Source organism: Triplophysa rosa, linkage group LG19, assembly GCF_024868665.1.
Source record: "Triplophysa rosa linkage group LG19, Trosa_1v2, whole genome shotgun sequence".
Taxonomy (NCBI): Eukaryota; Metazoa; Chordata; class Actinopteri; order Cypriniformes; family Nemacheilidae; genus Triplophysa; species Triplophysa rosa.
The window spans coordinates 20,407,342-20,432,763 of record NC_079908.1 but is presented as its reverse complement, the minus strand read 5'-3'; the positions used below and the strand labels follow the sequence as shown (position 1 = coordinate 20,432,763).

At 39.8% G+C, this 25,422-nt stretch overlaps 1 protein-coding gene across 1 annotated transcript in view; it reads right to left on the bottom strand.

The window, feature by feature from the left end:
• Positions 1 to 4,389: 4,389 nt before the first annotated feature.
• ntng2b (netrin g2b) overlaps positions 4,390 to 25,422 on the bottom strand; it is a 53,547-nt gene continuing 32,514 nt past the window's right edge. Inside the window, exons 4-15 of the mRNA XM_057359985.1 lie at positions 24,289 to 24,461; positions 22,026 to 22,061; positions 21,163 to 21,354; positions 19,141 to 19,182; positions 17,487 to 17,642; positions 15,825 to 15,944; positions 15,253 to 15,750; positions 14,838 to 15,020; positions 14,521 to 14,595; positions 10,792 to 10,959; positions 8,487 to 8,621; positions 4,390 to 5,735 (exon numbers count right to left, since the gene is read on the bottom strand). Of these exons, the coding sequence (XP_057215968.1) occupies positions 5,518 to 5,735; positions 8,487 to 8,621; positions 10,792 to 10,959; positions 14,521 to 14,595; positions 14,838 to 15,020; positions 15,253 to 15,750; positions 15,825 to 15,944; positions 17,487 to 17,642; positions 19,141 to 19,182; positions 21,163 to 21,354; positions 22,026 to 22,061; positions 24,289 to 24,461 (1,996 nt within the window). The 3' untranslated portion in view covers positions 4,390 to 5,517. The remainder of the gene's footprint in view (positions 5,736 to 8,486; positions 8,622 to 10,791; positions 10,960 to 14,520; positions 14,596 to 14,837; positions 15,021 to 15,252; positions 15,751 to 15,824; positions 15,945 to 17,486; positions 17,643 to 19,140; positions 19,183 to 21,162; positions 21,355 to 22,025; positions 22,062 to 24,288; positions 24,462 to 25,422) is intronic.

The window sequence follows — 25,422 nt, the reverse complement described above, 5'->3', positions numbered from 1 at the left end:
GATGTATTGATTTTGTGTCATGAGATTTTCCTGGGTTTAGCCATGCAACTGTTTTTTGATCAAATACAAATGTTTCCCACCCACTTCCAAAAATTCTTAGTTTATTCGCCATGTATGTTTGATTGTTTTGTATACCCGGGATGTTATAATGTTTTATGAAGAACCTCGAGGTGCCATAGCCACATTATTAAGAAAGTATACTTGCATGGCATGGCATTCACATTTTATAATTTATAATTGATGAACCGTGAAATATTAGTTTTACAGTTAATACATAAATAAAAATATACATTTTAATGTAGAGGGACTGTACAAATGCAAAATAAACCGTTTTTTGCTTTAATAGGTTACGAGGAGATCGCAAGCATGTAACCAAAGTCTGTCAGTAAACGTAGCTTACGGATCCTGTAAGCGCGCGCACAGAACTGGCGCCAATTTCTGAGGTGAGTACCTGTTAACGTTTACGACGATATAAATTACACTAAAATGTCATTATTTCACCTCAATAAAGTCCACAAACTTTGGAAAGTTTTAAACAGATGTGTGTTTTGTCTGTTTCGCCACTAGGTGTCTCTACGTTTCTACGTTTGAGAGACATCCCACAAATCTGAGGGAGGGACCTCGAGACCCCCATCCAGGCACGTGCACAGATAGGGCTCAACCTGTGCAGAGCACATGCCCTTTTTGCCCTTTCAATCTGAAGTGCCCTTTTATGGTGGTGTTTTTTTATTTTTATTAAATCAATGCTATTGGTCACACGTCTGTACAAATATTTAGCCAATGAAAGGTTAAAAAGAGCTTGTGACTATTTTGTAGGATACTCTCAAACTGTCAGTAAAACCTGGTGGCTCCACCACCCTCTATCTAAGTCTTGTTGTTTGAATAAGTATAGCATTTCCTTTTCGCAAGAAACATTATGTCTAAAACGTTCATATTTTATGTATCTGAGGTCTGAGACATTTGGGACCGGAGGGCTAGCATTTGCCTGCACTTAATAGCCTGTGCACACAGCAGCATTTCATCTTTTATAAATTAGATTTGTCCAAATGTATTTTACAACAGGAAAACTGCACACGCATAGCTACAACAACGTTGTAACCTGTTGACTAAAACGGCGATGTCGCCCCGTAACGTTAACTGCATTTGATTTTGACACAAAGCCACGGAGTGATCGACACCTATGTAAAATCTGCAGATCTGCGCAGCGTCAGCTCTTAAAGGGGCCGCGTTCTTAAACCTGCTGCTGTGACTACTGTCACTAATGTTAATCTACGAACAAAATGAAGAAGAAATTTATGTGTTTTATAGATTTAATGAGTATTCTTCTGTATTTAATTTAGAATTTAGCAGTAAAGACTGTAAAGTGTTTGAGAACTTCATTCAATTTCTGTATATTTNTGAATAAGTATAGCATTTCCTTTTCGCAAGAAACATTATGTCTAAAACGTTCATATTTTATGTATCTGAGACATTTGGGACCGGAGGGCTAGCATTTGCCTGCACTTAATAGCCTGTGCACACAGCAGCATTTCATCTTTTATAAATTAGATTTGTCCAAATGTATTTTACAACAGGAAAACTGAACACGCATAGCTACAACAACGTTGTAACCTGTTGACTAAAACGGCGATGTCGCCCCGTAACGTTAACTGCATTTGATTTTGACACAAAGCCACGGAGTGATCGACACCTATGTAAAATCTGCAGATCTGCGCAGCGTCAGCTCTTAAAGGGGCCGCGTTCTTAAACCTGCTGCTGTGACTACTGTCACTAATGTTAATCTACGAACAAAATGAAGAAGAAATTTATGTGTTTTATAGATTTAATGAGTATTCTTCTGTATTTAATTTAGAATTTAGCAGTAAAGACTGTAAAGTGTTTGAGAACTTCATTCAATTTCTGTATATTTAATACCTGTTAGACTACTTATTAATAGTTAATAAATCTAAGGCTTTTGAGACTATTATTTTGTTTGGTTGAATGTGTCATAAAGATTTGACCAATAAAAAGGGGGGGTGCCCTTTTTTCAGCTTTAGCACATGCCCCTCAAAAGTTCTGTGCACGGCCCTGCCCCCATAACCACACCATTTCAACATAATGACACAAATTATGATAGTTTATATTGTATTATGTTCCAAGCAGTTAGCCAGCTAGTGCTATGCTAATGAACAAATGGCATCTGTTAAACTCACCACTCAACTCACCACAGCCTATCGAAAAGTCGCTGTTGCAAATAGTGCGAACATATCAATATTTTGGAACCCATATATGTAGGGGTACACATGTATTATGTAGTATTTTATCTTCTTTTGGAGACATTGAACTGAATACTGAGGGAAGCCCGCCCACAGAGAAAATTGATAGGTCTGTTAGCAGAAAGAGAGACCAATCAGGTTGCTATCTTTGGTTGTTCTCTCCATAGATATGTTTCTCTCTGTCAATCTCTCTAGAAGCCATACAAATTTTATTCGCTCTCACATCATTTATTTCCATGTTTTATTATGTAATCTTAGGTCGTCAGGGAGCTGCCTAATATGTGGGAGACTCCCGCAACCTCCACGAGAATTAGGATGCCACAGTTTTGAAATGGTACTGTATTTTTCCTACGATAAACAATTATATCATTTTGTTTCAAATGGATATTTTGGCAGAGAGGATGAAGATGTCGTACCACTTAATATTGTCCTCTCTTGAGTTTATGATCCCCGCTGAAAACAATACAAATTTGAATGCATTCCATTATGAATATTATCAGCCGATTAAAACTATTAAACATTTTCTTTGTGTATAGTGTTTTACAGTAGGATTTTATGGAGTTCAGTTGGTTCCCATTCACCAGTTAACACCCCACCGATAGACACCCAAAACAACAAGACTTGTACCAAGACCAGCAAAAAATTGTCCAAGACCCACTTCCTATACAACTCTAGTAGACCAACAGAGACAATTACAGTTTCCATTAAAACCAATACAATTCCCATTATAACCATTATACCCATTAACATTTCTTCTAATGGTTTCTTTTTTCCCAGCAGGGATGGCACTTTACCTAGTTTGGCCACACAGATTGTTCTCATGATCAACTGTTATAAGCATCGTCATTTTAATCATGTTTCTATCTGAAGGTGGTGAGAATGAAGCTCTGGACCCATAAAGAAGCATCTTGGGATATTCTCTCTGTGCTGTATTGATATTGTGAGGAAGGGAATCAATGCCCGCTGACTCAGGTAAAAAGTCTGATCCTCTCAGGTGCGGAAGCTCAGCGCGATGGCTCTGACTCCTGTGATGTGACGTTCTTCTCTCATCAAAAACATGCCCGCTCAGCAAGGACTGGGATCTTGCTTTTGTTGTAATTTTATGTTATTGGAGCAGCATTCAGTTATGTTGTCTCACTGGCTCGGATGTTATTGAGAAATTTCATAAACCCTGTGACCACGCTGACCAAAAAATAAATAGAAAACTCTCTTCGGGTTCCTGTGCAACTGATGTAATTTCTCTGAAGTGTGTCGGACTGTTACATAAGACCAGATAGGCTGGGAGTGGGTCTTTCCTGCTATTGCTTCTGTTTCTGTGTACATATTAAGTCCCTATCATATATACAGCTGCGGGGAAAAAATAGGAGACCATTTCAAATTTTCATTTCAAATCAGCATTTCTAGATGTATTGTGGTCATTCCAGTCCAGTGTTTGTTAAATTTCAACAAAATCAAACCTCAGGACTGACAAAGTCATCCAACAGCGATGTGAAAGACTGACAGCATGACAAGACACATGAAAACTGTTTATCACTTCATCATTTCCTAAAAACATGAATAAATATTACTGTTGTATTGCTTAAAAGAATATAAACTTTGCAGTATTTGAGGTCTGAAAAAATACAGAGCACCTTTTCTGTTATTTTCGGTTTCTCCAGTTTTCATCTTCTGAAAATAAGTGCAAATAGAAACAATATTTTTATTTGAAATTCGGGAGAAATATTGTTAGTTCACAGAATGAAACGATCACTTTACCTGAACACATGCCTATAAATAGTACATTTTAAAATCAGAAAAACTTCTCTGAAATAGTCTCTTATTTTTTTCGCGGCTGTATACCTGAAAGAAATTTGCATTCCAGAGCAAATTTCTCAGTTTCATTTCCACCCAGCTGGTTGACTGAAGCCTGGAATAATATGAAAGTGAGTAAATGATCACAGAATTTTCATTTTTGGGTAAACTAACTACATCCCTTTAAAAGCCTGGTTGTGAGTTTAAAAATAACCAAAAAAGCACATTTATTTCTTAAATGTTACCATTAGTTCATGTATAAATCAGATGTTTGCTGAAATCCTGTTTGTCAATGTGGTGCAGAGGAAATAAGAAACACAGAAACCAGTCAAACACGTCCAAGTAACAGTCAAATTTACTGTAAAGTTTACAGTGTCAAAATTTAATTAATCTTTTCGTTCTGTAAAATCATTAACCATCATATGTACAGTGTAATGAGCCCCATCCCAATACTTTCTATAGAGTTTACCTTCTCATAAACCTGTATTCTGATGTCAAGATTAATACATTTAGTGTCTAGATTCATCCTTTTGTAATACAGTGCAAACTTTACATGATAGTTTCTCTTACGATAATAATCCGTGTGCTTGTGTAATAAAACCTTTTTGCTTCACGAGGATAGCTGTGGATCCAAACAAAAATATTCTCTACCCAAAAATATGTAAATAATGTGGGTTTATAATAACAATTACATTTCATTAGATATCTTCTTTTTCCGTGTTGGATAACCTGCTTGTGTCCTGAATACTTTATAAATATTGATGGTCTCTAACGGTGCCTACAAACATCCCTATAACAACCAGCGATACAGTGTGATATTTCTTAGATCATGAATATTAAGATTTTAGACAATCATATTCATACTCTTTGCTTTTTGCGAATAACAGTGAGCGCTCGATACATACATCTGAATGTCAAAAACTGCAGGGGATGAGTGTAAAAATGTGAAGCGAGGCCTTTCTTGTGTTTTAGTAAAAACAGACCCTGATGAACTCTACAGTCGGACCGTACCGAAAACGGACTCCTCGTGAGATTGTGACTCCACAGCTTCTGATTGGTTCCTTCACAGGAATGCTGCTATCTGATTGGTCCCCATCTCTAAAGCCCACCTCCACTTGTAATCTTATCCTTAGTAGGGACCAACAAGGGAGTAATAATCCCACGTGAGTCTGATTTTGATACGACACAACATGTTCTGAGCACCTGCCCCTACTTCAAGCCAGCAGGAGTGAAGGAAGTGCGCTGAGCTATTGCAGAAGAATTGAACCTCACTTCTTGTTGGTTTATAGGAATTGTGTGTGTGTCTTTTTTGGTATCTTTAAAACAAACTTTGTACTTTGAGTTCTGTATATTTCCTTGTAGAGTCTCCGTTTCTCGTTCATGATCTCCTGCAGGGCGTTCTGCACCGCGTAGGGAGCGCTGGCGAGTGCCGTGCCCTCTCTGCGCCCGCTGCTGGTGATGCAGGGGTATCTCAGGAAGCGGCGGGGCGCAGCAGGATGGCGAGGAGCGGGCAGAGGAGCAGTGCCAGGCTCAGACCGAGCCCGTTGGCACCATTGCACTTTTTACCTCCGTCGCAGCGCGACTGTTGGCACAAAACACCCTTAAAGTCCGGCGTGCAGATACAGCGCTGGTTCTGAAAGCACGTCCCCCCGTTCTGGCACAAGAGCAGCTCCTCGTCGCACACATTTGCTGTGAGAACATGAGAAAGTCACGTGGCACTTTAAAGAAATTATAATTTTTTATAAACGCAATCACACTTATATCGATTTCCTGTATGTTTCTCTCTCTCTCTCTCTCTCAGACACATCGCTGATCATTGTTGGGTGGCTTGAATCTGTGTCACATTTAGCATGGGCGTCTGGTGTCATTAAAAGGTTGTGGGTGTCTGAGTGCTAATGAGACCAGGTGCCGCACACCTGACCCCAAACTGTCTCACCGTCTCCGTAGTGAACAATGAGTGTGTGTGTGAGAGAGAGACAGAAGATGATAAAGAGGGCGAGTCTAGGGCTATGTTCAGAATAGCATAGCACTTTTGCTTTTTCTGCAGTATAAAGTGTGTAACCGTGCACGGTATGCAAATTTTCTGCATGCCTTGAAAACCCAGACGACCCGCTGCAACCAGAGCACACTGTGTGGAATGCTGTCTCCCACAATGCAATGCGCTCAACTTGACCTTCCATTTGGTAATGAATTAACTTATTTTTTGGCCCTGATTGTTAAAAGTTATCACATTTTATTTAAAAAAATGGACATGGACTGCCATTTTTTTTAAATTAAGTACACTTAAGTAAAGTTCAAGTTTATTTTTAAAGGGATAGTTCACCCAAATATTTTAATTCTGTCATGAATTACTCGCTCTCTAATTGTTCCAAACTTGTATCAATTTCTTTGTTTGGTTGAACACAGAGAAAGATATTTGGAGGAATGCTTATGACCAAACAGTTCTTGGCCACCATTGTCTACCATAGTAGGAAAAATGACAATGGTAGTCAAAAGCCAGAACTGTTTGCTGTCCTACATTCTTCAAAGTATCATCTTTTTTGTTCAACAGAACAAAACAAATATAAAGTAATTTTCCTACTATGGGAGTCAATGGGGTCCAAGAACTGTTTGGTAACAAGCATTCTTCCAAATATCTTTCTCTGTGTTCACCAGAACAAAGACATTTCTACAGATTTGGAACAACTCGAATGTGAGTAAATGATGACAGAATTTAAGTATACTAAATGTAGTAAGTTACTAATATAAATGTAATAGTAGTACACTTGTAAGTGCACTGACTACATTGGCCCACTTTTAAGTACTTTGAGTACACTAGTTTACAACTATATGTTTTTCGCTTTTCCTGCATCTACATTACATGTGTGAACTTATTCTGAATTCTGATAGTTTACTACTACAATACATGTAGCACTCTTATAGTTTATGAAAAAAGTACACTTTAAAGTATACTATTAGTAAAACTACCTGGGCTGCGTTTCCCAAAAGCGTCATAAGCCTACGTTGATTGTAGTTGATGGTTCTAAGATCATTTTTAGGTTACGATGCTTTTGGGAAACGCAGCCCAGTCTAGTAGTTTGGTAGTTTTTATACTTAAATCCTAAACACATAAAAGCGACGAGTTTGTAATGTAAAAACATTTTATACAAATTTAATACACTTCATTTACTAGATCCAGTAAATCGTTCCAACATGTAGAAAACTTCTTTTTAAGCACACTGACTAATCCTGAAAGTGTTTTTCCCTAATGGATTGGCTCTGTTTTCTCTCTCTTTTTCTTCACAGAGCTGGTGCTTCTGGCTGTGGGCCTGTTTCATCTTAAAGATGGATCACAGGGAAAATGCACAGCGCAGGGATTCTAAAATCGTCTTGGGAATCCAGGTACAAATGTGATCATTACCCCACAAACTAGTTTCCAATGAACAAGAGCTTCTCAGAATTTGCGCACGTATTATTTCAATCCATAAAACAGCAGAGAATTTAAGACAAACCAATTTAGACATTATTAAAACAGCTCTGTGCTGTTTTCAAGTGCTACAAATATCAGACTATTGTATTGTGCAATACAAGATCAGTCTCTGTCAGACTAGACTCACCTGTCTAAAACTTCTTTCAACAAATTCTCTTGATTTAGTTGTATTGTAATGTAGTACAATAAAATGTAATGTAGTTTTATAAATAAATGTAGGCCTGATAGCTGTGTCTGAGGAACAGATCATGTTTATTTGTTTATAATAGGATGTTGTTTACAGTTGAGTTTATTTAGTTATCTTCATGATTTATTTATTTATTTGCAGCACAACACCGTTTGTCAGTTTACTTTCATTCCTGGCAGACAGAACATCCTACAAAAACCACATTCATGTAACACGAAGGTGAGTAAAGGATTTTCTTTTTGGGTGAATTTCTTAAGGTAAAATAGTTGCTTGGTCTTGTTGCTTGTTTGAAGATAAAACTGGTCATGTTTTCTTAACTGCCAACTAAAGCCAGTTAGGACTTTGATGTTAAGGGTTGTTAGTGAGTAAAAGCTTTTAATATCTGATCTAAGTGTGAAGTTGTCTGGGGAGAAGAGAGATCGATTGATTTGTTAATGCAGTAGTTCTCAAACTGGGGGCCCCTGGGGGGGCCCCGAGATGGATCCAGGGGGCCACAGATTTTGTGGCATTTTATGAAATATAGAAATTGATCATAGATTTTATGCAATCAAACATCAGAAAAATAAGACCACCAGACAAAAGAATTGATGTTTCAGCATTGTATAACCGAATATGTTTTTGTTTAAATAAAAATGTTAAATTTAAGATTATAAGTCTTTATTTGGGGGACAGCAAAGCGATGCACTCTACACAAAGGGGGCCTTCCAACGAAAAAGTTTGAGAACCACTGTGTTAATGAGTCTTGAATGAATTGAAGTACGTCGTGAACGAAGGAGGTACTTACGAAAGCAGCCCTGTTTCCAGTAGTAACCGGGGAGACATTCATCGCATTTGACTCCCGTAGCGCCGTCTTTACACTGACAGAAGCCGGTTCCGTTACAGCGGTCGTGCACCGAGCCCATTGTGTTACAGTTACATTCTAACAAAACAAAAAACACGGACACACATTATTAGTGACACAATCTCTGTTTATTCCGGAATCTTTCTGTACTTTAACTGTCATTGAAAGTTTCACCTTTCTTTGTTTTAATTCCTACACGTTTTAACAACACAGTCTCACGGGAATTCGTGACATTGTCACGAACTGCAATCTATTAATTTCTGTTTACTGACACGAATTTCCCCCTTTTTTCGTGTCACCCAGCACAACTTTCAATCTAATGTATTTTAATATGCGATATCTTTCATATGTATAAATATATATCAACTCAATCTGATGGGAATTCATACATATTTTACAAGGTGGCTCATTGGTGTGAATTCCTATTTCCTACGATCTCATTGGTATGTTTTGTTATGATTCGACTTTTCCTCTGACGTTAGGTTTAGGGGCGGGGTTAGGGCAGCCATTTATCGTTGTTCTGCCACATCGTGAAACTCGCGTTTTTAGCAAAATTAGCCTTTGCGGCTGTGATTTTAGGGTTTGGGGTGAAGTCAGGTGTTGGTTAGCCACATCCTAAAATATGTACAACTTCTTTTGATATCAGGTTATAAATATATAAATGTAAATACACATGCAGTCTGTGTATTTAAAGTCGTGCTGAGTGACACGAAAAGAAAGTCGTGCTGAGTGACACAAAAAAATGGAGATATTCGTGTCCATGAACACGAATTAATAGATTCCAAATTTCATGTCTATGCCACTAACTGCCTTGAGACTTGGTTGGTTTTAAACCCATCAGTGTATTCTATTGGGCACCGGCCAGATTTATTAGAGGACAGTTCTCTGGACTGCTGCACTCGTGTGAAAACTCCTGAAAATAGACGGTATAAAGTCGGTGAGATCGGGGTCTCAGGATGAGGTAAATGTTCTCCTGGTGGAGATCTCAGTGTTGATTCTGTGCCATGTTGGCACCTGGCACACGCCCGATGGGGAGGGCAGATTTGTGCTGACTTCACAGCGTGATTTCATTTACCCTGCGTCCTGCCTCCTCGTGCGGCAGATGGATTCCCTTCTCCGTCCCGGTCCTCTCAGCGCCGGGCTGGAACAGGTGCCACTGATTTAGAAGGTGTCATATCCGGGTTTATTTCTGGAAGTTTATTTGAGTGCCGTTGGGAATCTCTAATGTGACGCTTCCAGTAGGATAATGTTGCAGTTTAACTTTGACCTGCGGTGTTCGGCACAGCTCGATCTTTCTTGCTTTCTCTTTTTAGCGTTGTGTTTATTTGGCAGTGCATTTCGTTTGTGCGTTCACTAGGAAGCTAACCAACAACTTCTGTTCAATGTTTTTGTGTTATCGATTTTTCTACCGTCCTGCCTGTAAAACTGTGCCATTATCCTGCCACAGTTGGAGGATATCCTGGAGTTTTTTTTTTCTTTGTTTCTGAAGATTTCTTTGATGCACATACACAGGCAGTCAGACATGACTTCACTGGCGTCCACACTGCTGGGAACGGCTCTCTTTAAACATGAACTCTTTTTTACAGTCATTTTTTGCTGAATTGCTTTTAGTGTCTATCCAGAGGAAAAATGTTGATCTTGTTCATAGCTAAGGAGATTTTATGGAGTTCTCAGTTATCTAAGTATCAACGTAGTAGTAGATGCTTCTCCAAACATTTCTCATGAGAAATAAAAGAGAAACAAATGAGAGTGTAATTGTTGAAAAGAGTATGGAGGTGTAAATGAATGTAGATTGCGGAGGTGAAATAATCTGGATTTGGGTAAATTTGATGAGAAATGTTTGAGTTCATATTGAGATCTTCAATCATATTGACGTTTGATTGACAAATCTGAGTTTGAAGAGTCTTTTTTTGTCTTTTGTTTTTAGGAATAGATGTCTTCATGAATCTCATTACTAACTATGCAAAATTGAGTTTTTAAAGATATATTATCTGCTTTTCATTATTAAAAACAGCCGTACAGTTCTACGCTGCTGAGTTTTAAAACCTTCAGGTGTAATTGGTAATACTACAATTTTTAATTGCATGCACATGAACAAATGAAGTCATCTTTATCAGTGACAAACTTCTGTAGGATATATTTAAGATTGTGAATCATGAGCATAGCTAGTTTTTCTTCTTTTAATAGCTACTGCGTATCATTTTTTGCTGAAATCCTCTTTTCTATGAGCACACACACTGTTACTCACCGATACACACGTTCTCATCATCGGGCTCTGCAGATGTGTTTTTGTAGAAGCCCATGCGACAGTGCTCACAGTTCTGACCCCGCGTGTTGTGTTTACAGCTCACACACGTGACGATGTTCAGGAAGTCGATGTAACTGCAGCGGTTGGAGTGTCCGTTACATTCACAGTCTGAGAGCGAGAGAGAAACACTGCATTAAATTAAAGACGAGAGAAACGTGTGGACACAGATAAAGATGGGATGAAATGACATGTTGAGTTCCGTTTGAAAGCCCTTGTTTCTTCTCTTCTCAGAGTAACATCCATGTTTTGGGATGGATGACTAAAGTGGAGGACTGTGGTTGGTGTGTCATTCTTCTCTTTTGTGGGTGGCCTGTGAGCTTGAAGCGCACATTTGTCAAGGTTTCTGACACACAAAAAAGCAGAACAACAAAACCATAGAGACATTTCTCAAAATATCTTCTTTTGTGTTATACAGAAGAAGAGTTATATACAGGTTTACCACCACATAAGGGTGAATACGTTTTGGATAAAATATCGCTGTGAGGCAACATATTCATACTAAAAGCCAAAAAAATCATTTCATTGGGACTGATTTTTTTGCCCACTGGGTAGTTTTAGTGTACGGCTACATACTACATCAAACTAGACACTTGTTTTGCATCCGTTTGTCTTTCCAGCCACACTCATGGTACTGACAGATGAAATGGAGATTAGTGTGTGTGTACATGTGTGTGTGCGTGTGTGTATGTGTAGTGCTGACAGAGCGATATCCACACAGGGGTCCTCCTCGATCCACATGCATATGTATGTGTGTGTGTGTGTGTGTGTGTGTGTATGTGTGTGGCTGTTGTGAGACTAAAAGGATGATGGTAAATCAGATTTTAGAAGTGTTGTTGAAAGCATCTGCTTTATCCATCTAAAGCAGATCTTTTTGTCACTCGACTGGGCTTCTCTCTGTTCCACTTCACACCTGCCCTATACGCTTGTCAGTGTTAAATGTCTCTTTCCTTCTGTCACTCACAGAGAATCAATGTTCACTTCATCAATGAACCAAGATTGAAGGATTTCTTCCTCTTGGATCATTGAATCTGAATCAGTCGCTTTGCTTTGAGATGTGTGAATAAAGTCCCGACCTAGACAAACATCATACGCCGCGTTGACTAACAGGTAAACATCTTGGAGTATGTGTTGCTGTATGCTAGGAGCAAGTTAAAATAGCGAATGCCATGTGGAAGAGGAAGCACAGATACAAGTCATTGCGATTGCTTTGATACATCACAGAAAGAGAAAACGATATCATTATTTATTCACCCTGTATGACACTCTTTCGTCTGCAGAACACAAGAAGATTGTAATACAGTTCCAAGTAAGCAACGATAACCAACTTTTAATAATAAAATAAACAAACAAACAACAAAACGAAAGTGAGCTACCTCACCGTCAACTGCCGGCCACACAAACATAAATAAAACTAAACACAATGTCCAGGCCTGGTCCTCTCTCGTCGTACACTCCTGTCGCTCGTCCTTTTATGCTTCCGCTCCTCCGTGAGAGATGCGAGACCGGTGCAATGTGCAGCTGACACTCATTATCACTCGCGTCACCGGCCTCGCACCGTTCCCTCACGGCTCTCGTCCCGCCTTCCTCGTTACAAAGATATTTTAAATAAAGTTGATAACCGAACAACACTGAATCCCATTGACTTCCCTTGTATGAACACAAAACCACTGAGACATTTCTCGAAATATCTTCATTTGCATCAACGATTCATATACATGTTTTAAACCACACGAAAGAGAACAAATGATGACAGAATCGACCTTTTGTTAGGTGAACTGTCCCTTTAAGTACAATTAAAGGCATAACCACCTCTAATGATGTTGAATTTTCGCATAATCATATAGAGATGCACATTTAAATGCATTTTACCCGCACCATTTATTCAGCTTTACAAACTTAGTTATTTCAGCATTTTGTAATTTGCTTTCAAATATTTATGCACACTTTAAAAGGGAGAAGTACAGAGGAACCGGCAAATCAATGAAATATAAATGAACATTCGCTTGCCCCACGCATTTCTGGTTACGACAAACTTACCGTCAGTATCACACATGACAGAGAGGAGGGTAGAGATGGAAGAGAGTTAGAATGCAGGAGGACATTGACATGATGAAACACAAAACACAAAGTCTGTAGACTGTCAACATGCAGTGACATGTTCTAGATCTCTCTACTGTACCGCTCATTAATTCACATCACCATTTGAACATGTTCTCACGGAAAACTATTTTTCAAGGTGGCGATTTCATTAGAATTTGTATGATTTGAATATTTTAAAAACTGCAAGAATGAAGCCCTACCTCTACTAAACCTCTAACGTTAAATGAATCGTTGCATAAATAGTTCTAGCTTCAGACTAAAGCCACCAGCTCTCTGTTACACCACAGCACTGTTGTTGAATGGAAACACGCAGAGGTATAAAACTGTATTAATGACAGAATTATGATTTGTTTGGCTGAAATCAAATTATGGTTTATTAACAGTCTCAGCGCTCACCGTACGTCTGTCATGTTACATCATTGTGTTATTGCTAAAAATCGGTCTATTTTTATTTCCAGAACGCTGCTGTTGTGCACATCACAGTAGCCAGGTTTTCATCGCCCTGGTTTTATGGGCATTTTGAATTTTCGCATCAGAAACGAGAGATTGAAAGCGTAACATTTCTCAACAAAAACTGTTAATTCGCTAAAAAGTGTTTACTTTAGCTTGAGGTGGTTTTCCTTTTTTCCAAAAAAGTGTTAATGCGAATAATGGGAGATGGAGAGGCATTTGTCGAATAAATTCCTCCAAAACGTTATGTAACCGCACAATGAGACAGCTAACCAGAGTACTGATCTTGTTACACAGCATCTGAAATGTTGTTATGGTCATTCTTAAATGCCTGAGAAAAGTCGTCAAGAGTATTTCTGTGAACTCTCCAAATTGCGGCTAAGTATATAAAGTGGGAGGAGTTGGATGATGGATCTTGTGTTCTGCAGTGAGGACCATCTCAAGAAACGGAAGAAACGATTGTATGCTTTTCCATATCGTGACAGGGCTTTTGAACTGGCCTTTCGAGTGAAAGGGCTTCTGAAATGAGGAAAAATGTAGGCCGGGACTTGATTTCCCACATTGACAACTGATTGGATCGTTGGAGGCAGATCTGAATGCGAGTTTGCAGTTAATCGGGGAGGATTATGCCCCACCGGACCAGAAAGCTCCGCCCTCGCGCCATTCCTCATGACAGCAAAGTCAAGGTCAACGTTTTTGATTAAAGATTATCAGGGTACATGATTTTTTTTTAATAATGAAGTGCGCAAGTCACTTATAAGAAACTAGTATTCCATTTATAAATGTTTTTTTTTCATGCCATGTTTAAAGCACACAGGTTAGAGTATCTGTGTAATTGTATAGTATTTGATTTATTTTCTGTTTTGTTGTGTTATTTATCTTGTAATATCTGTGTGTTGTTGCCAGTACACCTGACGTGACCTGCTGTGCTAGTTCTTGTGTGATTCTGAAACTGTGATTTGCTCCCTACAGGTGAAATGTCAAGCTACTCTCACAACCGTGATGTCCTTGACATCTTCACGGCTCCTCCATCTTGTAAATACTGAGATGTTCTTAAAGACACGGCGCAGATCTCCCTCGAATCTGTACATTAATATAAACATATCACATCGTTCTCACCTTTAAAGTCGTCATATATGATTCCCTTCAGCTGCACCGTCTGCTGCCCCCCAGACAGTAAGAACTTCAGAAGAGCTTCAAGAAATTAAAAGTCTGATTTAACGCTTCTGTCTAGAAACACTCGGGGAGTAAAGTTACAACATGCAGCTCTCGACCTACCAAACTACACACTAGCGGTTGTCTAATGGAGAAAAAGAATTTTATGGCACATTTAACAAGCGTAAACATGCTCACTACAAGGTTGGACTAGCGCGGGCAGATCTAAATGACTACACTGAACACAGCCGTAGACTTCACTACCCATAATGCACCTCTACCTTTTTTATTCTTTTCATCTTTGTCCTCTATTTTATCTTCCATTTCCCACTTCTTTTCAAAGTGCTTTACTTCACCCTCTTTCTCAGTTTTCTTTCCTTCGCTCTCTTTCTCCTCTCGTCCTTCACCCTCGCTCTCTTTCTCCTCTCGTCCTTCACCCTTTTCCGTTGAGGCTTTGTGTGGCGCTAGACGGGCAAAGAGAAGGACCGAGCAATCCACAGACCAATTAATAATGTACCAGTTACCCACAAGACCTCAGTTCAAAGACGATCATTTCTGTATACAGATCAGACAATGAGGTAAGAACGTGCTAACACAAATGTAGTTTTGTGATGAAAGGTCTTTGAAGGATAAGATATCTGGCTTCTATGTGTTCTAGCCAAGTATTCTAACTCAAGATCATTGGTCCATTCATACCTTTTTCAGTCTCTTTCTCCTCCTTTCCTTTTTCTTCTTTCCCCTTTGACTTATCCAGTTCTGGTATTAGAGCCGCATGTTTTGGTCCTGAGGCGTCAAGCTCTAGTACTGATTCATCTGGCATTAGCGTTGGTGAAATTGGCGCTTCTTTTGGTCCGACAGACTCTGATATTGGCCAGAATGACTCTAGTACTACTGGGACAGATTCCAGATTTGGTGGGACCGTCTTCTTTATTGGCTCGGTTGAGCTGGGTGTTGGCGGGACTGATTCTGGTATTGGTTCAACAGACTCTTTTATTAGGTCGATGGACTCTGGTGTTGGCCGGGTAGACTGGTGTTTTGGTGGGACAGACTCCGGTATCGTCTCAACAGAGTCTGTTTTTTCCTCAGTAGACTCTAGTATTGGATCAACAGACTCAAGAGATTCCGTCATTGGCTCGTCAGACTCTGGATTTGACTCGACTGATTCAGGTATCGGTGTGGCTGACGCACTAGTAACTAATAAAATGATGCAGGACTTGATCACACACAGCAGATAAACAATAGAATAGAATAAAAAACAGAATTTATACCAGTTTCTTTCCTCCCTGTGTCGATCTTTAAAACACTTTCTACTCTCGCTGTTTCTCCATCAGTAACTTCGTCTTTCCCAGAAGGATCCTCATCCTTCCCAGAAATCTCCACAGGAGCGTCTAAAGGAAACGCTTGTTTGCATTGATGATGATAATCAACATACATTGGTTCGTACATATAAACACACACACAAGCAGCACCTGACAGTTATTAAACTATCTACCAGTAATTCAATCTGTATGATAAAACTAACCACTGTTCTCAAAGTTAAGCCTCATTTAATTTTTCACTTGTCTTAAATGAAACAAGTTCGAGACGAGTCTAGTCGAGAAAAACTCTTTGTACTATACTGTACTTCACTTACAGTATAAAGTATGAAAAGTTTAATACTTAAAATAAGAATCCAGTTACATGTGGTTTAAAACGACCAGTTATTTGAATTGTAAATACTCTTGGATGATGAATAAAACCAAAACTATAGGCTTATATATTAAAATGTTAATACTAAAAAAGTTTAGTAAATTAATATTTAAGAGATTGTTATTTAAATTTGTTTTATTCATATGCTCTTATAATTGTATATATTTTTTTCTCGTATTTCTTGTGTTCAGGTTAATGTCTATAGACAGGCAGTTCAAAACAGAGAACGTCACATCTTTTTATTTGTTCGACAAACGAATTTGCATCCTTCATTTTTACGACATCTTTGTGCGAGACCAAAATGGAAGTCTGAGAACGGGATCAGTCTGATTCTTGATCAGTCTACTTTTTATTGTAGTTGCATGTAAAATAACATCCAGCTATTCAAAATCCTCGTTTTGTTCCACAGAGGTCAAACAATTTTGAAACAAAATGTGGGTGAGTAAATAATCTTTGGGTGTACTATCCCTTTATCGTGTCAGTATTATCACTGCAGTTTTCCCTCATGAACACAAGTGCTATTTGACATTTAAGCCCTTTGCATTCATCATCAAATTCAGCATGTTTTGTAATATTTGCACACTACATGTACGTGACTTGCATTGAGGTTCTGCATTGCGTTTATTATGTTGCTCTGAGCCCTTGTTAGCATTTTATGTAATATACAAACACATGAAGCCAGTAGTAGCCTAAAACAAATGCTCGTGACGGTGTTGTAGTTTTATGCACACACATCCACTGGGGCTTCAAAGTTCTCCACCTTTATTAAATCTATCCGCTCGCTCTGGCGTCTCAGTCGAGCAGCTTATGCTCCTCTCTGCGTTTCATTCCTGCTTGACATTTTCGGATCTCAGTTTGACTATCTCACGCTAGCTCACGAGTTCACTTGTTAAACGTCATGCACTATTCATTCCTCTGGTGTGTATGCACGCTTCGATCAGTGTGTGTGTGTGTGTGTGGTTTGTTCGCGTCAGTGTATGCCGCCCTAATCCGCTTTACGCTGAAATATGCAAAGTCACTCTATTTTGACAGAGGAAAACACAGTCTAATTGAGCATTGATTTCCCACTGTGCACACGGTCTGCAGCCGTTACCCACAATCCTCTAGGGGTAGCTTTGAGTAGATGACTTACTGGCAACTCAGTCGCTGAGCTCTTGGCTTGGCTACAACGCCTTGAGTGCCAAAACAAGTGTTTGAATCCTTCAAGCTCAAACACAGACACGCGAGTGCCCGGCACTTACCTGTGCTGTCTGTTGGTGTGGGGACGGGCCCCTCCTCCAGGGGAGTGGCCTTGGTGAGAGGGGGTGTGGCTGGGGGTGTTGCGGTATCTGTGTTTGGAGGGGATTGTGGAGGAGGTTGGGGGTTTTGTGGGGTGTCTGTGATCGGTGACGGGGCATCTAAGGGGATTTGAGGAGTGAGAGAAAGAGATGTGGCAGAGAAACAGGAGTCAGCATGAAATAAACACAAACTGCTGAGCTACACAGAAACCTCCCGCATTTTAAATAGTGTGATTGGATTTATGTAGTTTCTGTAAATACCCAAAGGGGGCGCTAGTGACGTCCCACAATGTGAATTAAAGGGGTCATATGGCACGAATACGTGTTTTTCTGTGTCTTTGGTGTGTTATAAGTCGCCCATGCATGTATTAGACACGTAAAATTGCAGAAATGAAAGTGTGGGAACAAAAGAGTCATTCTATGTAAAAGCGAATGCTCACCCAGACCTGCCTGAAACGCCTCGTGTAGCCACACCCCCACAAATCTAAGTCAGTTGGTGGTCTGATTTGACTAAGACCGCCCAAATGTATACGCAAGTAAGGTGGGCGCACCTGTCAGTACAATTGAAGAGGAACCTGATGTTCCAAATATGGTCAGAGGCGTTACATTTCCCTCACACGCTTGCAGTATTCCACCAATCACTATGCACTGGTGAACTGGCCAATCATAGCACACCTCGCTTTTCAGAGCCATGAGCTTTGTTAAAAAGCTGTGCGTTTCAGAGAGGCGGGGCAAAGAGGAGATACAAACATGCACGGTATGTGGAAAATACAGCTTAAATCCTGTATACGCATTGCATTACATCTATAACAAATGATAATATTCGTTTTGGCCGTGTATGACCCCTTTTAACTGTATTAAATCAGTATTTGGAAAGGAAAGCAAGCACACTGCATAATGTGTAGTCTACTATTGTTTTAAATAGTATGTGAAACAATATGTGACCCAGTGAAAACCAGGCTCAAAATCTAATTCATTTCACTGTCATTTCAATCTCCGACAAAGTCTTAGTCAATATTAAAGACATCAAAAATATATTTTCACAGAATGTTCATGTAGTCACGTTGGACGGTTTTAAGTTAAAAAACAGTAAATCACCAAAAAATAACTTTAGCTGGGTTTTCACAGACTGGGTCACATATTTAGTACTAGATTAGACTGTACATGACTGCTGGATTATGACAAAAATCATAATTGCAATTATTTTGCCCATGATTATTAAACCATGATTACCCACTGACTACTGAAAGAACATAATATTGTCTTTTTTACTTGAATTCAACTGAAAAATAAATACAAAATGTAGATGTGCCGCAGATCCTTGCAAAACGAAATGCTGCACAATAATCGTTTTGTTTTTGTAATCATTGGAGGCCAAAGTCACGGTTATGAATAATAACAAATAATTGCACGGCCCTATTTAGTTTGCAGTGCGTTTTTGTGGCACACTGAAACAAAGTTTTATGCTGCCTTAAATTTCTAATTTGGTCATAAATTTCCTTTAGTTGTAATATCTCTACAGTCTATGCAGATGCTTTCTATAATGTTGAACACTTTTGATACTCTATTTGCTCTATATCTACAGCTACGGAAGCCATTGAGGGTCACGCTGGCTCACCTGTACTCACAGCTGTAGATTCTGCCATAACGGTAATAAAATCTTCAATCACAGTCAGCGTTAAAGACATTAGGGATTAAATGAGGACATGAAATAATCTGAAACTACACAGACATTGAAAGACAGATGTGGGACATTTCTCTATGATATCTCCAATTTACAACCATATACCGTATAAAGGATACTTTACCGTGTTCACACACCTGTATTTCATGCCTGTACTGTGATCGTGTAAATTATGTTCAACTATTTTTAAAAACTGCAATCTGTAACTTTTTATGAAACTTGAAAAATATTAGGTTACTTTACAAACTTATTGGACGTTAAACAGACATTTCCTGCATAATTGTGATAATTGATGATTTTTTAGTTTTTCAGGTATTTGCACAAAAAGAGGTTTGTTTATTTTAGAAAAGTTACGGATTGCACATTCAATCTTTCTTTTTAAATTATTTTCTCGGCGGAATATTTCTGTACAGTGTTTAAGCCTCAATTAAAAACTTGGCCATATTTCTTGCTGTTCTCGGTGACACCATGTGACATCATTCATCTAGATTTGGGAAAATTCAAGTATTCAAATCCTACTTTGTTTCCTAGCACTTTTCTGAGTAGTTTGGAAAAATCGGCCTTTCCGAGTTCAGTGGAACACGGCGATCGTGTAATACCCAGAGATTAACTCTGATGATACTTGATGTCGTGTCCTGCGTGGTGGTTAATTCTCCCTCTTGTGGCCGTCTGCCCAAATGACCAACCAGCTGCCAGGAGATCAGGATCGCTACGGCGACCTCGTAATCCCTGTCTGAACACACACACACACTGATGGTATAATCCCTGCCTGCGTGTGTGAGGAAGGACATTTATCTTACACACACACTGGCCTACATATCAGCTACATATTCTTCCTCGTGCTTGTATGTATGAGCGTGTGTGTTTGTTGTGTATAACCCCCTGTGTGGGAGACCCTTAGACCTTTAGACTACAGGGGAGACAAAAACATGGACATGATCTATGAGTTTGATTTCTGGGCCATATGCTCTACACACGCACGCGCACACTTCCTGTGTATTTGCTATTAAAATTGAATGGTAATGTGAATGTAGTGACATCATTTCCTGTTTATCTGAAATAATGACCATTTTCCTAAATTCCCACTTTGATCAACCAGCGTACTTTCACAATCATGACACACTGCGTACAGAGAGTCAGTGTTTGTGTGTGTCTCTGAAAGACAGTTTAAGGCTTTGCCATGTTGCAGAAATGCTCTTAAATTCCTAACGTCATGACCTCTATTTTCCTTAAGTGCTTTTCCGCGGGAACACAGACAGTCGGCGAACTTAAAATTAGAATCACCGCTGCGACAGGATCTACTCAGCATTCCCGTCACAATGCATAAAGTCAAACCTGACTGTGGGTCTGCGTGTGATGGAGACAGGCAAAAAATAATGGCCAACATTAGGGACAATTCACATTTCGCGTCTTGCGAGTGCAAATAGGGAGCGCATACGGTGCGGCGCGCACATTTTTCTAGGAGCGTCGGCGGCGCATCGCAATGGAGACGGAGTGCCCCCCACGGGTCATTTGACTTGAGAAAGCGGCGCATCTCGCGTTTTCCGCGCGGTTTTAGACATGAAATGTGAATCAGCCTTATGTTTTTTTGTAGGCTGTTATGTTTTGTGCGGTCTGAGAGTCTTAATTTCTAAAGCTAGGTCACGCAAGCATTTGGTTTGTCTACCTACATCTTGACATATAGCTACAGTATACATCCAGGGTGCAAAATTCACATTTGCCAAGCAGCAAATGAAATGGCAAATTCGTATGTTTGGACTGGCTGTGGTCATGCAGAATTTTTGCTTTCTTTGCCTGTTTTTTTTCTATGACATCATTATAACAGCATCAATTCTGCAAGAAAATGCTAATTCATCAATAATTTATGAAATTGACAGTATTTATTCACCTGCCATTGTCAGGTGTGGCAAACAGTAAATTTTGGACCTTGTCACATCGTGCCGTTCTCTGTCCCACCTGCTGCTGTGGTCATGATGTCGTTTTGTAGGATCGTTGGAAATAAAGTTGTTTTGGGAGGTGTAGTTGTATCGGGGGCAACGGTTGTAGAAACAATCACTGTGGTTTCTGTGGATGTCAGAGGCACTGCCGTGATGCTTGTTGCTATGGAAACGATATCCGTAGCAGCCGGCACCGGAAGAGTTGCTTCAGCTGTTTGAAGAATAATTTGTTACGACCTCTTTTGTGTAATAATCATAAATGGAATCATATTGTAGCAAAATTTCATGTCCAACCCTATGGTCAAGATACGGTGGTATAAACGTTTACCAGGGTAAGCATCCGTCAAAATACCACATAGAAAAGTTGTGCTAATGTACTTTTATATTAATTAGTTTATACATAAATCATTTTAAGGGCCTGACCATGAGAGCCGTACGGTCGGTTCCTGAGAAAGCCCTTGATTTTTGCGATTTTGTTGAAAGTGTGAAGTATGTGTGTGTTTGCGTGATGCTGTGGGCGTGTCCTCAGAGAAAATCTGTAGTTCAGCTCCTTCTGCTCAAACCCTCAAGGAATAACTGTCTTTCCTGCTTTCTATCTGTCATCCTCTCTTTCTCTCTATATCTGTCCTGTATCTTTCTCGCTCTCTCTGATGTCCGACTGAACTCAGGGCAGATTTTGCAGCTTGGTGATGATGAAAGTCAAGCGACGAGCAGCCCATGAAAAATGAAGAAGACATAACGAGGGATGGAGCGCAGAGACAAAGAAAAGAGAGTGAGACAGGGATGATTGACATATCAGAGAGAGAGAGAGAGAGAGCGAGAGAGAGAGAGAGAGCGAGAGAGAGAGCACATTCTCTCTTGTATTCCGGGTTCTGTACTTACTGGAACCAGAAGAAGAACCAGCCAGGGCCTGAGAACCTGAGAGAGAGAGAGAGAGAGTCAATAGATCTGTTCCAAAACGCTATCTTCTAAGACAGCATCCTAACAAGAACACGACCTCATATCTATGCTCTTGAAATTCAAGGTGCTAAAAATGGTTCTTTGCATAGAAGAACCATTTTTGCTTCCTCAAAAAATTAGTCAAGGGTTCTTAAAACATTCTTTTCAAAGTTTTTATAGCCTGAAGAGCCCTTGCAAAGAACATTTTGAGCAAGGGATGAAAGGTTCTTTATACTTCACAGGTTCTTTACCATACAGCTTGACAAAAACACTTTTAGGAACTTTTATTTTGTAGCGTGTAACTGAGGAACCTTGAGTACCTTTGCAACTGTGCATCACACAAGTTGACCAAACTAAGTTCAACACTTCGCATTTTTGTCTTTTTTTATAAAAATACATATAAAAATTCTTAATTTGGGATACAATTACTTGAGAAGCAAATTGACAAGGGTTAAGAAAATGGAAAAAAGAGATTATTTTTATCTGGTTTAATTTATTAGTTTCTATATTCAGGATTTGTGTTCAGAATTGTTTTTTTTTTACTTTTCAATGTCATTTTGCTTTTCAAGATATTTGTACTGGAAAACAAGTCACAAATGCAATGTACGAATTGTATGTCGTGTATGCAGTGAGTAAAGACAAAAACCCAAAGTGTAATTCTTACTACAGTTGTGAATGTTATATTTCATCCAAGTTTATAATCAACACTTTTCAGTGTTTGATGAAATATATCTGTGAAGGATGCACTGCTACTTTTGTGAAGGACGCACAGCGCTGTCTAGTTAGGCGGCTCCATAGACTTCAGAACAGAGCTGGTGTTTGATTGTGTGTGTGTTGTTCAGTGAGCGATTCGTGCAGATTGGAGATGTTGTCTGCACACGCTGTGCATCATTGGACCTGTGTGTGTGTGTGTGTGTGTGTAGGCAATATGGCGGAGTTAGTGTGCGCTTCTCTCTGCTCTGTTCTCTGGGAATAGGGCCGCCACATAGCGGTCTTGATCTTACTGTGAACTGACAGATCTGTGAAGTCTAAAAGGCTCTGCAGTGCTCAAGCGCTCGCGTGTGTGTGTGTGTGTGTGTGTGCGTGTGCGCGTGTGTGTGTGTGTGTGCGTGTGTGTGCGTGCGTGCGTGCGTGTGTAAGTGAAGCAAGTTGAGGTCTGCAGTCTGCTGAATTCATCTGTGGGTGTGTGTGTGTGCGCGCGCGCGCGTGTGTGTGTGTGTGTGTGTGTGCGTGCGTGCGTGCGTGTGTGCGTGTGTGCGCACTGCCCTAGATTATTATTTTATCATCAGTACTGCTGGTAAAACAGAGGGGCGTTGTGTTCCAGGGGATCTCCCTTTAGATACTGTACAAAACGAGAGGAAAATGAAATGAAAATGAAATCCCTAGGTTATTTTTGTCTTTGTCTTGATTTTTCCTCTCTTGGTTTCTTTGTTTTCTCTTTCATCCCTCATTTAAGCTCGCAAGCTTGTTTAGCGCTCTTGTGTTTCCCTCCTGATCGTTTTGTCCATGTTTTCAAGAATGGATCAGATCCGGGCGGCTGGATAACTGGCTGTCTGATGTTTCTGTGTGTGCACCTGTAAAGATCTCTAATGCTCAACAGAATTTAGACAGGGAATTCTGATCCCCGATAGTAGTAATGACGTGTTACTTATGTGTGTGTTGCTCATGTGTGTTTAGGGATGTGTTTAGTGTGGCTGAAAAGAGTGAAAGCTGTACAGTACTCTCTTGTGTGTGTGTTACTCATGTGGTGTGGGTAGAAGATCTGTATGTGTATATCTGTTGTTTGTGTATCTGATGTGTGTGTGTATATATTATGTGTGTATCTGATGTGTGTGTGAATATCTGGTTGTCTTTGGTGTGTGTGTGTGTGTGTACTTGTACATCTATATTTGTGAGGACCGGTTTGAGTTGTAGAGCAGCGGTGTGAGGACAAGGAGAGTAAAGTGAGGACATTCACTTCCAGAGACCCCTTTAAAGGGCTGTTTGAGGGTGAAGACTTGGTTTTAGGGTTTAGGTTATAATCAGGTTTAGGGTCAGGCATGTAGTTCTGATGGTTAGGGTAACGGGCTAGAGATTGCATTGCGTCAATGTATGTCCTCATAAAGATGCTGCGCAAACATGTGTGCATGCGTGCATGTGTATCTGTGTGTGTATTCCTCTGATGTATGTGTGTTTGTGTATTTTGCGTGATGTGTGTGTCACTCACATGTGTTTGGTGATCCGTTTGGTGTGGGTAAATAAGATCCTGCTTTCCAGGCCTTGGCTTTGAATCCTTTCTTGCAGCGCTGACAGTCCTGTCCGGTTGTGTTGTGTTCACACTGACACTGTAAGTTTCCATCCACATACAAACACTGAGACGCATGCAGGTGACACTTACACCTGTGTACACAAACACACACACCACACAGAAAAAGACATTCATTCTGTTGGTTACTTGTTTTTTTTTCAGCAGTGCCAAAGCACCACCCACTTAAAGGTCCATTCAGTGAAATCTAGCAGCAACGCCTCCCCCTCCTGGTCGAAACACTACGACGGCTGACAGAACATGGCGAATTATTTGCAAGGGGACCCGCGGTGTATGTAGATAGAAATAACTCATTCTAAGGTAATAAAAACATAACGCTTCATTGTGTAAGCTCTTTATACACCTCTGAAGACATACGTAGTTATGTATATTATATTGCATTTCTGTCAATAGATCCTCCAAAAAATTACACACTGGACCTTTAAGAAAACAACTCTGCATATAACTTCAAACTTTCGGACTGCCACTTTAATATATTTTTTCAATGTTGACGAATCTTCGGTCTCAACTAACTGGTAAACAACTCTCCAACTGAGCAGCTGATCTTACTCTGCCTGTGTGTTTCACACACTTGATGTTATAGTGTAACCCTTTCATTACTGTATCCCTTAAAACCAGACTGCCAGAGGGTTACTGTAAATGCATGTGCCCGCAGTGCACAGTTTTCCTGGTGCAACCGGGGTGGCGGTTGTGCTGATGGCTTGGGCCCGCATTCGCTGCTCGCAGCTATATTTCTATTGGTTATTTGTATGTTTTTTTTTCTTATTATCATTTCTCGTCTGTTTTAAAGTTTTGAAGTGTTTGTACATATCAGTGTAAATGTAAATTTGACAAAGATCCACACACTTTTTTCTCATTTTAACGCATTACCGTTTAGACCATTTTTAATGATTTGATTTGGCAAAATATGACTGAACACTGTGCCACCTGAAGACCGTTTTAATCTTGTTGTGTAAATTACAGGTGTGAGTGTGTGTTGACAGGTGGAGATGAGAGAGAGAGAGAGAGAGAGAGAGAGAGAGAGAGAGAGAGAGG